This window comes from Kogia breviceps, chromosome 16, assembly GCF_026419965.1.
Source record: "Kogia breviceps isolate mKogBre1 chromosome 16, mKogBre1 haplotype 1, whole genome shotgun sequence".
In the NCBI taxonomy this organism is placed as follows: domain Eukaryota; kingdom Metazoa; phylum Chordata; class Mammalia; order Artiodactyla; family Physeteridae; genus Kogia; species Kogia breviceps.
The window spans coordinates 12,710,958-12,728,619 of record NC_081325.1 but is presented as its reverse complement, the minus strand read 5'-3'; the positions used below and the strand labels follow the sequence as shown (position 1 = coordinate 12,728,619).

Sequence of the window (17,662 nt, the reverse complement as noted above, 5' to 3'; positions counted from 1 at the left end):
TGCTTCCCTGCCTTGCAGGACTTAACGTTGCCCTTGTTCATGAGCTCCTCAACTCTCCCCCAACCCAAACCAAATGTTTATGCCTATGTCTATATGCCTCTCATGCTGCTGTAGTATGCTAAACCAGACAACTAAGTAGAATAGAAAAGGGAATGAAATTCAGAGTGAATGGCCTGAGGCTTAATATGGCTAAAGTATTGATATAAACTATAGGGCTTGGCTCTGATATTAGCTGAGGCTAGAGAAAAGCTTTTGGGTCTTAGTATCTAGTTCTTCACTGAATTTCAAAGAGTTTAGTGTCCCACTTAAGTTTCTTCTCAACAAATGAGGCGAACTAACCAAAAACTTGCTTCTTATCCTTATCACCCATTGTATATTTTTTTCTTGCCATTTTTGGGCCAAATCTTCACTCTTTTATCTTAACAGACCCTTGATAAATTATTGTGCCCTACTTTCTTTTCAGTATCAAGCCCTTCTACAGTATGTGTGTATGTATTATGGTCAAGATAACATGTCTTATCACCTAAGAAATATACCACAGAAATTACTGGCCAAACTTTGTACGAATTTCAAGTGTCTTGCCTTGACCTTTAAAACCTAGGATATCAGAACAACCTCTCCTTACATATGCTCTTTCTCAAATATCCATTTCATTTTTCCATACTAGTACTGATTTATCTTCTTGTAGCTTAATTCCTATGCTAAGCATTGATGAAATTTAGATGCTGACTACAAAAAGAGAAGACATCCAGGTTTACTTTCTTACAAACATTAATTGAACATATATACTCTGGTAGAAATGCTTTTAGAATATAGCCTTACGAAGAAAATTGACTTCTATATATTTAAAAGTTACCTTTGATAGATCCCTGAAGTTTCCTGGAAGAGTCAAATCCAATTCTTCTGATTCATAGTTTGTTAATACCCACGGAAACACGGGGTATTGGTTCAGATCATTATATGTCCGTCCTAGTAAAGAAAAAGATAAATGAAAATCTGTACACACTAATTGCTTATGAAAGTGTTCCTGTCCTTCAAATAGATGAGGCAACTATTGCATTGCAGAAGAAAAGTAACTCTTTTGTTTATTGAACTATGTCTTTATTCAATAAAAAGTACTTATAACAATGTGTTGCAAGTGAACTCACTCAATAATAATTAAGAAGTGAGTAACTAGAATTACTTTTTTATAATGTAACTTGTAGTAGTGATTGCTAACTGTTCGTCATAATCAATTTCTCTCCTTCCTGGGCTAGACCACATTTCTCAGGCTCCCTTATTAGTAGCTATGGCTGTGAGACTTAGTTCTAATCTACAGAATGTGAGCAGAGATGGTATCTGCTACTTTCAGGCTTGGTCCTCTGCAACTTGTTGCATGGGCGCTCCACGCTCCATCTGTCTCCTGTTGACTATGATGAAGATGCTATTGCCACCCTGGAAGCAGAGCCTCATAAGCTGGGGTCCCTGAAAGTGATCATGGAGGAGGTCACCTGATGGTCTGCACACCTGCAGATTATGTGACGGTGTTCTACTATAACAAGTATATATCCAGAATTCTGTTGCCAGTATACAGCACACTACATTGTGCTTCTATTAAGAATCAATGTAGAGAATTTGCAAGTTAACAGAAGTACTCTGAAGCCAGTACGAAAAAGCACCGAGGCAGATGTTATGCACAGTTTTTTCACTCCCTTAAGTTCATGAATTTTCTTTTCGTATTATGTTGTTTCACTTTAGTGGAGAGCTGCTGAATGTTAGGCTGAATTTTGTTTGTTGGTTTTCATTACTTTTTGACAGAATGACTTAAGCATTTTAGGTAGGACACTGAAGCCCGTGGGACCGTGGCAAAGCTTAGGGAGAGCACAGGGCTGGCTTACCCTGATAAACTGACACTGAATACCATATGATCAGGTGAAATTAAGAGGAGCAGTATTAAAGAAACAGGGTCCAAAGAAAACTTCCGTTGGATAAGACTCTTTTTTGTAAAAATGCATTACGGACTGATCACAGGACTTTCTAAATTTCCATTCAAATCCAATAGCAATTTCCCTGATATTAGTGATAGGATTTCATCTTGTGCTCCTTGTTGCACACCGTGTTAGCATAACAGTAGTAAAGATATGCATACTTTATCCTATTCATCATCAAGAACTGAAATTAAATGATACCTACCTCTTGTAGCAACTGGTAACTGTGACTGTGAAAGAAACAAACAAAAAAAAAACCAAAAAAAACCAACCCCATAATCTGAGGAAGAACTAAATCTGCTAACTATTATAAGCATGAAATCAAATTAATTAATTCACTCAGTAAATATTTTATTCGGTGACTATTTTATCTGTTTCTTATATGAATCTCTGCATTTTACAACACAATTACTTATTGTTTTAAATACGTAAACTAATGTGGGTGTATATTATAAATGTAGGCAATTGATAGAAAGCAGAATGTTGCTTCCACTCTGCATTTCCTGGAGCAAGGTGAGAGTAAGGTTAGGGCTTCCTCTTTGTTCTCTGCCACAGCACTGCTGCAGATGTGTTATAGCTAACTTGTCTGCCTCTCCACTGGTCCATAAACTCCAGAATGTAGGGTCTGAGTTAAAAAAACAAACAACAAACCTCTGTATATTGGCATGTTTTGTTTGTCTGATAGATATTTGTTGAAAGAACGAACGCATATGTGATAAAAATGAGATAAAATGAGCCAAATTTTAAAAGATGAACAAACCACAAGCCAAATAAAAAAGGAAAATTGCAGGATAGTCTCGTTGGAGGAAGAGGGCTGTGCAAAGGCTCAGAAGTACACATGAGAGAGAGCGGCCTCGTGAATGTGCATGTTAAACCACCGGACGGAAATATCTGTGGCCGATGAACGCACCTGCTTTATGTTTGTAAGTCCACTGTGATGAAAAATAGTGATGAGAATAAACAAGAATTTGGCACCTTTTAACTACAGTCTTTCGTATATGAAAATAGACTGCTAAAGCAGTATCACTGTAAAATGCACAGTGTAAAATTCTAAAATTTTAAATTTATTACTGAGAGCTCATGTTTGTGTTAACCTAGGACACTTGATTACTCTCAGTGTTTTTTCTATGCATGTATAGATACAGAGAGTCTAGACTGGCTGGGCAGAGCTCTTCCTGGGATTGTAAGTAGGCCCGTGGCATATTTAGTGCTCTTCCATTTTCTGGGTTACCATTCTACTTAAAAATCTATAGATTTTAATGAAAAAGAGGTCTTCCAATATATGTGTATTTTAAGAGAATAATTTGATGTTATTTATGTACCATATTTTCTATTATGTAAATCAATAGCTGAAAATTAGACATAATAACTTTTAAAATTTCCTGATGAAGTTTCATAACTTAAGAAAAACTGTCAAACTAAAATAAATAAAAAACCAATTTACATTAACTCAGTACTTAAATGTATCATATAAGTACAAACAGCATAAAAATAGAGACTATACTTGAAGACACTAGCCTTTCACTAGAAATGATTTTCTAATTAAAGAAAAGATATAATGCTATTTTTGGAAAAAAAATACAAAGAAAGGAAGGTATCTTTAACACACACACACACACACACACACACAAACACAAACACACAAACTGACTGCTGTCTACAGTCACAGCTCATGGTAATTAATCTATCCTGCATTTTTTGTTACTTCACTTTCAATAATCTTTGGAAGATTCTTTAAAAATAAATACTTAGAAAAATTTAGTAAGTTTTAAATTACTAAAGCTTTATAGCACATTTTAAATCTAACAAATACAATAAACTATATAAACAGATGTTCTGACAGTTACGTTAAAACCTTTTTATATAAAACTTTCCACATAAAAGCTTTGCAACATGGACAGTTAATATATTATTTTTGATTTGAATTAAAAATTCACAATGTATTTAAAACTCACATGGATGAAGTTGGTACTCTGGGATTTTGCATTTGTAAGTTTTAGCCATGAATTAGCATTTTTACTTTAATTATTTTACTGAACACCTTTGTGAAATGAAACAAAACAAACAAACCCTGCTGTGTATCGAATTAACAACAAAAGTGAAATATTTCCAAAATAATATGTTAAGTTCTGGCACATCTAGGTACTTATTTATTAATTTTTTTAGGATAATTGAAATTTAGTAAATAACCTTGTACTGTTATTTCCTTTTCTAGCAGTAATAAGTGCAGAATTTTTTTTTACTAACTATGCTTCTAAGGACTTACCTTGGAAGATGAATATAAATTATCACAAGTCTATGACACTAATCTACTCAAACAATAAAAGTGAAGCACAGTAAATGAGATTTCAGAAACACTAGATATGTTTCTTCATTTAAAAAAAAAACTTTTAATTAAACCATCCAATTTAATGTTTTTATATGGCACTTTAGTTTTGAAGGTAAAGTGATCTAGAGACAGCTGACAAAGAAATTATAACTGCAATTCCTTGGTGAAAATGTTAATGACAGCAAAATATTGTTTAATTAGATGACTGCAGCATCTGGATTAGCACTCTTTAAGAGCGATGTTCCTGTGCTTGTCTGCTTCTTCGCACTTTACAGACATTTTGTCATCTCTAGGTCATTAGGAAAGAATTTTTAATGATTTTTCTAGAAGCAAGCAGTTCAAGTTACATTTAATTAGATGACATTAATAAGCCCAACACATGCAGTAGCTAAATATATACATAATTAACCAGGGAGGGCTTGTACATCACAGAGTAAAAAAGTAGAAAATGCTAAACAGGAGAAAAAGGTTGGGGTTGAGGAAGCTGTGCTGAATTCATTAGCCGATCATATGAAAAACAACTCAAAAACCTTTTAAAAAACCTCCCAAACCTAACGGGATCATTTACACAAAGCTATGTTAGCAGTCAATGTGCTATTTTCTTTTTTTTTTTAATGTAAGAACGCCAGATTTTAACATCATGTTCATAGTATTATCTAATAAGGCATAAAATAAGGCATAGACTGTATCTTTTGGAACACAATAAACAGAAATTAGGTCAACTCTGGGAATTAGAGGTCAAACGCACATTTTTAGTTAAACTCTATGCATCACTAAAAATCTTCCAAAATTTAATGTTCTTCAAAAATTAAGAAAACAAAACCCAATTGTTTCAAAATAGTTAAATTATACCACAGTACTAAGCTAGACTTTCATGCAGTTTTTAAGATCATGATTTCAAATACTATTTAATGAGATGGGAAAAGAAGAATGAACCTGTATGTGTAGCAGATTCCCAAAGATTACCACACACAGAAAAAGAAAAAAACAGAAAAATCACCAAAATGTTAATTAAGATATTTATGGTCAGTCTTCAAGTAATTAAAATTTTAAATTATACTTTTCTATATTTCCAATTTTCTATAATGAGTCTTTATTAAATATATAAATATAACAAAAGAAAGGCCATGAAAACATTTATGGGTCTTTAGGCGTCGTTTCAAAACAGTACGTTTGGGCTTCCCTGGTGGCGCAGTGGTTGAGAGCCCGCCTGCCGATGCAGGGGACACAGGAGCCATGGCCGCTGAGCCTGCGCGTCCGGAGCCTGCGCTCCGCAACGGGAGAGGCCACGGCAGTGAGAGGCCCGCGTACCGCAAAAAAAAAAAACAAAACAAAAAACAGTACGTTTTCTGAATATTTGACAAGCTTCTTTTACTATGTAAAGTATCTTTACAAAACTTACATACATATAGGAAAATGTGTTTATTTATATGTAATTATGTATGTCACAGGAGGGTCTAAAAATCTACATACTGTATTGTATTAATACTAGGACACTGCTGCTGTATGCTTTATAGAGAGTCTTATTTTTAAAAGCATTTAAAAAGGAGAAAAGACCAATTGGCCAAGTATGAGAGATCTCAAGAAATGGAGAACAAGAAATGGGTCATAAAATGTATTTCACATTTCATGTTAAAAGAATATTTTGGAGAAAAAAGGTAAATCTGAGAGGGTAAGAGAGTTACTAGAATATTTTTATTGAAAATGTGAATTTATTAAGTCACATTGACCTATATTTTTAAAAACCAGAAGCCAGAAGCCAGAGAGGGTTGCTTCATCTTCTCAATCAGATTCTATTCTATAACTCTGCTCTTTAATCCAGGAAATTTAAACAATCCCTCATCCAGCAATTCTAGTGAATTCACATAATAGATCATAAAATCATGCAAACACAGAGCATAAATATTAAGTCAGTTCAATTTGATTAACATTTATCGAGCAAAACTTTGCCCTCATAATCTTACTGGAAAGAAGAGATACAGACATAAAACCCAAGGATGCATTATCCTAAGTGCCAACATGGGTGTCATAGACAGCGCTATAGAAGATGTGAGTGCTACAGGAGAGTAAGACAATTATCGTCAGGTAATCCTTTTACGAATATATGTGTGAGGAGGTGGTTCTCAAAGTGCAAACCTTGGACCAGTGGCATCAGCATCACCTAGGTACTTGTTAGAAATACAAATTCTTGAGGGCCGCTCTTAAGCTACTGAATCAGAACCTGTTGGTTTCAGCAAGCCCTCCAGGTGATTCTGAGAACCACTCTATCCTGGGTGGGGGGATGGTGGTTGTGTCACCGGTGTCGTGGCTGGTGGCCTTCTCCAGGATTATCCAGGAGTTGCCATGATCAGAAGAAAGCTCTTTCACGCAAGGTCGTGTCTCCTTTCCGGGAGTCTGCATCCAATGACTGCAAAGTGGAGGTAATGAAGGCCTGGCCGCCTTGCCTCAGGGCAAGACACCTCTGAAGGCTTAGCCTAGCTCCTGGTTCCCTGTGGGATCTGCTGAGGCCTTTGCTGCAATTACTCTGGGGTTCAGTTTCTCCTTCTGCTTGCTTCTACTTTCTTCACTCCCCTCACAGATGTTGATCCCAAGGACACTCTCCAATAAACTTCCTGCAAGCAGATCTCTGTCTCCGACTCTTTCTCTGGATCTGAGACCTAGCTGAACACAGTACTAGGGTCTACATTAGAGATGATAATTCCAGGCCCAGATCTAGTACTAGAATATGCCTGTGGACAAAAGTCATGATGGTAAATAAACTTCAAAAGTTCTTTTGATGAAATATAAATTAAAAATGTCTAAAAATCATTGATTGTTTCAGTCTTAAAAGTAGTTACAGATTAAGGCCAATGACTGGAGGTGAAATTGAATGGTGCCATGATATCCTGAGGCAGTGTGGTATAGTAAGTGAGTGAGGCTCTACAACCGAACTACCCACATTAGAATCCTGACTTCTTCACTTAGTAGCTCTGTGACCTGGGTGAGTTATTTACTTCTCTGCACCTCATTTCCTCACTGGTGAAATGGGGATAAGAACTCTGGGGTTATTGTTAGGATTAAATGAGTACTTAGAACCATATTTGCAACACTGTAAACTGCTCAGTCAACATTAACCATTATTTGCCATTTTTTTCTGAATGTTGATATTAATATTAAAGAACTGTATCAAAAAGAAATGATAAAACTAAACAAATAATATTTTTTTTCCTGAATCTTGATGTTAAGAATAATTAAAGAAATGTTTAAAGAAGATTATGATAAGATACAAGCCAACCATTTCTTGCCTTTGGATTACCCAGGAAATTAAACATAATTTGTCAATAAGAACACTAACATTCTCTCAAGAAATGATCGATCTAAAGTTTCAATCAATTGACTTATAAGTATTTATGGAACAATAACTGTATCCCTAAAACTGTGCTATGAAACAACATGATCATTTAGTGGAACCCATGTTAGTAAAAGTGGTATTGGTACAATTTGACATCTTTATAGTTCCCTTTATTCTAGGAACCTTCAGAGTCCTTTCTTTCGAGAACTCTGAAAAGTGTTCCATTAAGAGGAGATGAATGGATATGAATGGATATATAATATGCTCCACAAGTCAGGAAAATAGACAATTCTAACTGCTTCCTAAATAAGTACTCAATTGTGGCTTTGGTGAAGCTTCTCTGTAATACCATCACCCATATCTTTAATGCTGGTGCTTAGTATAAACTGGCACCCCTACTTAGAACCTCAGGATGGCAAAGGAAGAATTAGCAGGATATATATATTCAGGGAGAGTACCTCAGGGTATTTATATTCATAACTGTTTCCAATTTGTCATTCTACTTCTGTATGAAGGTTCATTTTGTCTGGATAATCATCTACGTATGACAAAATTCTTAGAGTTCATTTAAAGCCCATCTTTTCTATGAGGCCTCCCTTGACTAGACTAGCTCATGCTAACCTTTCACTTCTCTAAACTTTCATTACAGTTAATGACACTTAATCACATGCTTTCTTGTATGTTCTGGATATTTTCATATGCAAATCTTGTTCTGATAATTAGATCTCGAATGGCTAGAGCAATGATACTCAAAGTGTGCATGAGAACCACCTAGAAGGCTTTTGCTAAAACGCAGAGAGCTGGGCCCCCCTCAGAGTTTCTGATTCAGCAGGTTTGAGGGGTCTGAGTATTTGCATCTCCATGTCCCCAGGCAATACTAATACTGCCAGTCAGGGGACCATACTTTGTCAACCACTAAACTAGAGCATATGTTACAGTGACTTCTACTTTTTATATAATGACATCGTGCATTAGATCATTTACTTACTTTTTTTCTTTGACAAACCTGTTGTCACTACTCTAATCCAATTTTTGACTCCACATTTTTTTCTTTTTCTTGGAGCGGCTTCTGCTTACTTTCTAGTGAATTTATACTCATATTTCAATTTTCAACTTAAATGTTGCCGTGAGAAGCCTATGAAAAGACTATGAGAAGCTTTTCCCGTAAATGTAATGCCTTCTGGACCTAAGACTTCAAATAGCTTTGTATATTTTCTCATTATAATAATTACAACTTCTTGCTGGAATTGCTGGTGTACACGTCTGTTTTCTTGACTATACTATGACCCCTTCAAAGGCAAAAGCCATACTTCGCCTTCCTCTGAAGTGTCAGTGCGAAATAGAGTGTGCGGCACATAGTAAAGTGTTCAGTAACTATTTATGAAAATGATGAACAAGTTGATTTCATATCTAGAGTCCTGTAAGGCTCTCCTAACAGCTCTCCCTAACTTTAAGGTATTTTATTTCTGATTCATGCCATATATAACTAGCAGTTTAGTTGTCCTGAAATTCCATACTGCGTTGCCTTCGACTGCAGAACATACAGACTCCTGGATTCAGGCTCTTTACAGTCTGGCGCTTACCTATAGCTCCAGTAGTATCTCCTATTATTCTCTGCTGCAGCCAAGATACGATTCTCATGTCCACTGAACACATAACACATATTCAACTGGGAGAAATTTGTAAAGCTCTGCTTTTTCTTCTCCCCAAACACATTCATAAAATTTCTGTACTCTGCTTAGCTCTTGCAGCATTCACTATTTATAGCACTTATTCAGCACTTACCATCAGCTGTCTTAAAATGCTCTCTTATGTATATTTCATTCACCCATCTAGTTATAAGCGCTCTGAGTTCCTAGTTCCTACCTTATACTTCTTTTTATCGCATTGTCTACAACAGACAGACTTTAATGTTTAGTTATAATCATTGTAAAGAAAATATCCAATAAATTCTTAAAAGAAAAAACCCAGTGGTCGATACATTTTTTTATGTCACGAGATAAAACAGACCCCAAGTACTCAAAAGAAGATAGGAAGACAGTCAAATTCCCTTTACAATCTGCATGTTCTGGCTCAGAAACCCAAAAACTGTCTCAAACAGAAAAAAAGCCATGTCTATACTGCCCAGGGGCAGCTTTTAGAAGGGATCAAGATGTTATCGCTATCAGAGTGCAATCTTTCTAGAGACAGACACAGAAACAAACTCCCAGAAAGCAGAACCTTTTTTTTTTTTTTTTTTTTTAATCTATTTGTTTTTGGTTGTGTTGAGTCTTCGTTTCTGTGCGAGGGCTTTCTCCAGTTGCGGCGAGCAGGGGCCTCTTTTCATCGCGGTGCGCGGGCGTCTCACTGTTGCGGCCTCTCCCGTCGCGAAGCACAGGCTCCAGACGCGCAGACTCAGTAGTTGTGGCTCACGGGCCCAGCCGCTCCGCGGAACGTGGGATCTTCCTGGACCGGGGCACGAACCCGTGTCCCCTGCATCGGCAGGCGGACTCCCAACCACTGCGCCACCAGGGAAGCCCCAGCAGAACCTTTTAGTAAGAATACCAGCTCCACTGGAAACTGAACTACAAATGAGGTACATCACCCTGTCTTCCAGTGTTTATTCCAAAAGCTCCAAAGGGGTAGCACAGTCAAGGAAAAAAAAATCATGTGCTTATCTATGACATATGGTAGACAATGAGTCTTGATAGATATTTCAAGATAGATAATAGAAAAACCTAACAGAGGGAATATAGAAGAATACTGCAGAAGAATGAAAAGAGAACATTATCCTGAAAAATCAGGTAAAGATCCATGTAGCTGAAAACAATATACTGTATTAAAGAGAATAAAATTTTAATAGAGTTGAAATCCTTCCTAATATGCAAAAGTATATGGACTCCAAAAAATAAGTGTTTCATAATAATATGGATTCTGGTAGTAAATTATATTGACAAAGATAAGCAATGAATGAGAAGTAAATTGAGTTAAAGTTCTTATTTTGCATAGGAGTGGTTTAAAATGTTGATTCATTTTTGAGATCAAAAGGAAGAGAAATATATTTTAGAGGGTTTTAACAAAATTTAAACATATCAACATTAATTCTCTAGGAGAATTAATAGCAAAAAACCTATGTTCTAAATCACTAAAAAAGTAGGCAAAATTTGTTTATATGGCCAAAGAAAAACAAAACAATGTGAAAGGCAAGAAAATATTGAAAGCAACAGTATAATACAAGATGATATAAGACCAAACATATCAGTTATTAAAACAGATGGAGAGACTTCCCTGGTGGCACGGTGGTTAAGAATCCTCCTACCAATGCAGGGGACATGGGTTTGAGCCCTGGTCCAGGAAGATCCCACATGCCGCAGAGCAGCTAAGCCTGTGCGCCACAACTACTGAGCCTGTGCTCTAGAGCCCGTGAGCCACAACTACTGAGTCCGCGTGCCACAATAACTGAAGCCCGCGTGCATAGAGCCCGTGCTCCGCAACAAAGAGAAGGCACCGCAATGAGAAGCCCGCACACCGCAACGAATAGTAGCCCCCACTCGCCGCAACTAGAGAAAGCCCGTGCAGCAACCAAGACCCAACACAGCCAAAATTAAATAAATAACATTTTAAAAAAGACAGATGGAAACAGATATCAAACATGGCTACTGAAAGATTTAAAGTCCAAGATAGAGTTAAAACTTGAAGTTCCACCTATGCTCTAGTACACAGAGTTGGCAGATCTGAGATTCTATCCCTTCACTTTGGTAATGAAGCTTATGCTACACCATGCTGTTCACCTAAATATCCTAATGAAAAGGTTCTTTATATTTCAGATGTTTAACTTCATTCTATCTCTATATGTAGATGTGTTAATTAAATAGTATAACACATTTCCTTTATCTTTGAGGAAGTAAATAGGTTTCTTTAAGATATATACATTGTATACACTGATATGTGAATATATATGAAATATGTCATGAAGATATATGTATATAATGGAGATGTGTGTATAAAATATATAATAAAATTAATATATGTAATAAAAAAGTTCTTTGGTTGTAGCTCTAGCATCCTATCAGCAAAGGAATTAACATTACAATATGTATTAAATGATTAAAATGCAAAACCATTTCAAACAACTTTTTTATCCCTTTCTGTTGACAAATCAAGTTCTCTTGTCTATGTAATACACATCTATATCATCCATATTTAATATATTGCCATAGCATCCATATTCACACATATATGATAGATTAGAAAGAGGAATATTATAGTTATCCTTCTAAGCAATGATTCAGGGAACAGGGCTCTCAATTCAGAGTTCTGAGCATTCATTCATAAAAGAACAATGATCATAGGTAAGCATATGCATTTATGTAGTTTTAAATTCATCCGATTGTAAAAAGTTTTTGTAGAGCCTGATTTACAGAAGTGAACTCTTTGTAATTCAACATGAATAAGGGCTTTGGAGCTTAATTTAGTAAAAAAGAAAGAGGTACTTAAATCTCATAGACAGGTTCAGCCACCGACAACCACTGATTTAGCAGAAAAACAAAGCCACTACCTTCTCTTGATTTACAAGCATGGTACTGCCGAGGTTGATGGCATTTACTCATCATTTAGAAAGGTAATCTGATTTTATATTTTCATTTGAAGATTTTAAGCAAAAAAAATGCTGTAACCCAATCATGCCACAGTCCAGGTGACATCTGTACTAGGCAGAATCCGGTTGTTATTCTCCTGTCTAGCTGCTACTGCTGAGAATGACAAAGTAGTGAAATTACATTTTCCCATTATTATTTCCAGACACTCTCTGGCAATGGTTTGTTGACTCTAATAAACCGTCAGACAAAGCTGTCAGCAAAGGAAATGGCAGAAGGAGAGCAAGAAAAAGCCTCTTCAACAATAAATGCATCTAAACCTTGGTACTAGCTTGTATAGTTTCTGATAGCAATTTAATGTGAGTGCTTCAATATTTATTCTAATGCTGTATTTGAATTCTAAGGTGAACAATGCGTTCCATCAAGTCACATTACCAAAGATTTTTGATGAACATAAACATATTATGAGATTAAAGAATAAGATGTCTTACCTGCTATAGTATTAAGAAACATCAAATATTCGAAGTTTGAAATTTCCCTTCTTTGCCAACGCTGAGTCATGTTGGAAGATTTATAAAGCTGTCGAGGAGTGGCTAGTGATATCCTCCTGGCAATTAAGCAAACCATAACAAACAGTCTCTTTTAACTCATGACTTTTAAAAGTCCAATAATAACTAATGTATTGATTTGATATTATTCAATTTATGGTTTATCTTTCTGAGATAAGTTACAAAATATATTTTAGCTGTAGAGATTAGCAATATTTGAAAAATCTGTTATAGAGAAGATATATTTATTTACTAAGGATAAGCCAATATGAAAACACCTATTTGTATAATATGGCTCCAAGTGGGTATTTTAGAAGTCAATAACAAAAAAAGGTGAAACTATGCTCAAAATAAGTCAAAGTAGTTTTTGAACACTACAGCAAACCTACTCCATACTGCAAAGCTAGGTAGATAGTCAGCAGCTTAAAGGCATTTGACTTCACCCTTATACACTAATGCTGCCACCAAACTTTCCACCTGCCTCTGCACACGTGCACGGCCTCTAACCACACGACACCCATCCCCCTATGAGGTCAGAAACAAACAACTGGGAACTTTGAAAATGTACGAATTCATAAGGGACATAGGAATATCATAAGGGAGTAAATCAGGATAATTTGTGTAAATTATGAACCTTTGAAGGTACGATGTGTTCCTATAAAAAATAATGAAAGCTGGCTGTATTTGTAGAAGTATGATAAGGTTAACTGAGTTTCTAAAACATTCACCACTTAAAACAGAAGTTCCCAAACTTTTTGTATTTATGCCACCTTTGGGGTCTCAGGAATTTTTTCATGGTGCCCCTAGCCCAAGAGAGACACCTAACGGTTCTGTTTATTACGTAGTTAGGTCCAAATAACTGAATACTTGAGCCTTAACAACTTAGTAGCTGTTTGAGAACATAATACTCAAAAATTGAAAGAAAAATAATATTTTATTTCATTCTTAACTAACCACAATTACTTAACTAAAGGAATGTATTGCACACCTGTTGGTCACTGCGCAACTTAAACCTTGGAATCATATCTGACACCATCACCTTCAATGCCTGTTCCACATGAATTTTCATGCAGCACTTTTTTTTATTACCAGAGCAACCCCTATAAACTAGTTTCACAAAGCTAAGATGGCATCAAAAAGAATGAAAGAATGCAGTCCTATCAAATGTTGAAACTTAGAACTAACTCAAGCTAAGAGTTTGTGCAGCGTCTAATAGATGTTGTTGTGTTTCCCTAAAAAATATAAAATGCCCTGCAGTAGCCCTGAGAGTGCACTGTGACATCTCAGGGCTCCGTGGTGCTTATTTTGGGAACTGCGGACCTAAAACTATTTTCGTCACCCATGTATTATTATCATATGTTTCTATTCACATGGGATCTTAATAGGCATGGCAGGAGCTAAGACACATGGTAGTTGAGGTAAAGGAGGGAGGAAAGAAGAATGGGAAGAAACTTGTTATCTCAAATTCAAATCTGAATTAAGAATTTTAAAAAGAATTATGTGTAACTCAATGTTTAAAATATTAATGTAATATGTTGTAGCAGCCTGCTCACATATTAACATTTTTGAAGAACTTTCCTAGTTACATTTATTTGAGATAATAGATCCTACTGACTCCAAAAGAACTATGTAAGTCTAGTGATTCACTTCACTGCAATAGTAAAGGGTATATATATTTCATACTTCAATTCTATAATTCAGCATACTTTTCAATTAATTGGTAATATGATTTTCACAGGGCTACTTAAAGGGCTTCCAGATTTTGATTCATACTGGCACCATTTTTCAAAATTTTCCAGATACACTTTCATTCATACAACTATTTATGTTATAAACTTTTGCCTTGATTCTGACTTTGTCATGGTAACATGCTAAAATATTTTCTGAATTATCAAAGAATTAATAAACTATGTTTACCCAGTTTTTATTTGCTACTATTATAATTATGTGCTTAGTCCAACTTTTGTTGGATTACTATCATAATCATATTCTTGCTAATCTGACTAAAATTCTTACCTGCAGCATGCTTAGTCTGCTCAAAGCAATGTATATAATAAAGTTGTAAATTTATTTGTTGACATTTTAAGCCTAGACAATTTAAGAAGAAAATTGTTGATCTGGAAATAATTCTGAGCACCAAAAACACTCAAAAACCAAGACCAAACAAATCCTGATAAGGGGAAATAAGAGGAATCATGGGAGAAAGTTATCATGTCATTCTTAGAGTATGCAGTGGTCAAGAAAAATACGGGCAAACGAAATGAATTTAGAAAATCAGATTACTATTAGCAAGTTCAGGGAAAGGATCAGCTTTTCCTGTTTACTGCTCTCTCTTTTCTACTATAAACTCACTGAGAGCAGGAACCGTTTTACATACTGTTACGTCCTTAGCATTTAGCAATGCTTGACCTAGAGTAGGGTCTCAATAAGTGTACACCAAATGACTTGAATTATTGGACATCTATCCTAAAATTTAAAAATGGCTAAAGAGAGATGAAATTCAAAAAAAAATTAAATAATTCAATCATAAGGAGAAGCAAAATGGGAAACAGTAAATCAATAGGGCTATTCAAAATATCCTTTAAAAATTTATATATTAGAATGAGGATAGTTGGTACATATTTGGGGTACAGCAAAATGCTTTTAGAATTGGGGGATAAGAAGATAAAATTGCCCTGTGGAAAACAATATTAAGTACCATAACAAATGGTGACCATTTAAAATCATTAACCCTATGTATGCAACCAGGTATATTCTTAGTAAGTAAAGAATCTAACTAAATCCAAAATTTATTGATTGTAAGGACTGTCTGAATAGAAAATACATTAACCAAATAATGGCAATCAGTATGGAGTCGAGAAAATGGGCAAGTTTTTTGTCAGTGTTTTTCTTTTGTTACTCAGGGGTAAAGGTATTGTTCTTTCGACCAATGTGGATCACTTTGATAGAAGACACAAAATAGAAATTAAGAGAGTGGGCTATGATCTTGGGCAAGATAAGTAACTTATCTAAACCAAAAATTTCCTATCTGTAAAATGGGATAAGAATACCATTAAGAATCCACATTAAGAACATGGTTGTTTTAAGAATTAAGGGCTGAGAGCCCCTCTGCCATATGAGGACACATCGAGAAGAGGACCATCTATGAACCTGGAGTTGGGATCTCACCAGACACCAAATCTACTGGTGCCTTGATCTTGGACTTTCTAGCCTCTAGAATTGCCAGAAATAAATATCTGTTGTTTATAAGCCCCAAACAAACAAACAAAAAGAGAGTTAAAGGAAATAATGCTTATAAGCTAAAACACAAAGTATAGTCCCTGGCACTGGGGAGTGCTCAGCAAATGAGACCCATGGATATAAATTAAAAGGGCATTCATTAGGCTATGCTAGCTTAGTGGAAATATTCCTTCTGTTCTAAATTTTTGGAATGTGATCTCTCCGGCGGGCTTGCCCAAAAAGCGGCCTAAATGGTATGTGTAGTCAATTTTCTGGCAGTATACCTGCTTTCGAGTTTGATCATTTTTGTTTGTTTCTAAGACAGTCTCCTATGGGCTTAGCTTAGCGGAAGTTCCCTAGAGTTTGATAAATTCTGCTTTAAACTGACACAACCCAATGTCAAAAAAACAAAGCAAAGAATGGATCCCTTGGTGATTTTACCAAGATACTCTCAGCTGGAAGGCTTCTACTTGTAGAAGCCAGACATCATCCCTTCCCTTTGACAATTCTCTAAGTGTAACAGGATCTTACATATCACACACACACATATATTTATACAAGTAAGTGTCTATGTCTATTTACCTACCCACCTACCTACCTACTTCCTCACCTACCTACCTATCTATATCTGTGCCTGCATGCATGTATGTGTATAGTGTATATGTGTGTTCACTGTTCATAAAGTGCCTTCATTTTATGATCTCAAGACATTCATAAAACATGTCTTTGCAAAGATACTGTTCCCATTTCATAGCAGATGAAAGTGTCATTCCCCTTGCCTAATGTTATTCATTCTTTCAACATATATGTACTGAGTTCCTACTAAGTATCAGGCTCAAGCCTAGATTCAGTGTTCCTCTTACCCCCATCTGCTACTTCTAAGACTATATATCACAGGAAGTATACAAAACTGAATTTACAAGTATTTTATTAGGAAACTAATAATCATTTGAGCCTTTGGGGGGAAAGCCAAGGGGACAACAAAAGAGTGTTTTAAGATAGAATTTCCAAACTTACTAAACATCTATTTTGTTTCCAGTTTTTCTATCAAGAAGAATGATCTTCCAAAAATCAAAGAGACACCAAATGTGGTTAAAAGGAAAATAATGCTCACAAAAGGTAAGGAGTATAGTACAAGAGCTTCTGGTTGTTTTTAATGAATTTAGGTCTGGACAAGTCTAAGAGTACTAAAGGAAATTAGAAAACTCTATTGGTAATCTTTGAAGAATCATGATCATTGAGAAATATGCCAGGAGGCAGATGATTATTTTTTAAAAGGAAAAAGTTAGGCCTTTTTGTGAGTTTTTAATGTCCATTCCTGGAAAAATTCTTGAATTGATGATTAAACAATTTGTAAGTACTTGGGAAAGGAAGTAGTGATTACCATGAGTCAGCTTAGATTCAATAACAAGTCTCGCAAAACTAATTTCATTTTCTTTTTTTGATAGGTTAAATGCATTTTTCTTTTGACCTGTATTTTATATAAGTACTTCATTATCTACTAATGTCTTAATTTAATATTGTCATTCAACTAGCAAATATCCTGGGCATGTGCATACATGTCAGTGAATTGGTCTTTCACTGTAAACTTAATACGAGAATGGATACGCTGTAATGCAGGGTAACTCCAGTTGAGTAGCACTTAAAAAGCACCTTTGCAATTAGGCAGTGTGCTAAGTATTGCAGATTAAAAG

The 17,662-nt window shown here is 35.5% G+C and overlaps 1 protein-coding gene across 8 annotated transcripts in view; it reads right to left on the bottom strand.

Annotated features, from left to right (window-relative positions):
* The window catches only part of NBEA (neurobeachin), a 594,993-nt gene that overhangs the window by 105,851 nt on the left and 471,480 nt on the right, over positions 1-17,662 (bottom strand). For all 8 annotated transcript variants that reach the window (XM_059042292.2, XM_067016556.1, XM_067016558.1 and 5 more), the window contains 2 exons: positions 12,693-12,808; positions 857-969 (listed from right to left, as the gene is read on the bottom strand). In XM_059042292.2, coding sequence (XP_058898275.1) covers positions 857-969; positions 12,693-12,808 — 229 coding nt within the window. The remainder of the gene's footprint in view (positions 1-856; positions 970-12,692; positions 12,809-17,662) is intronic.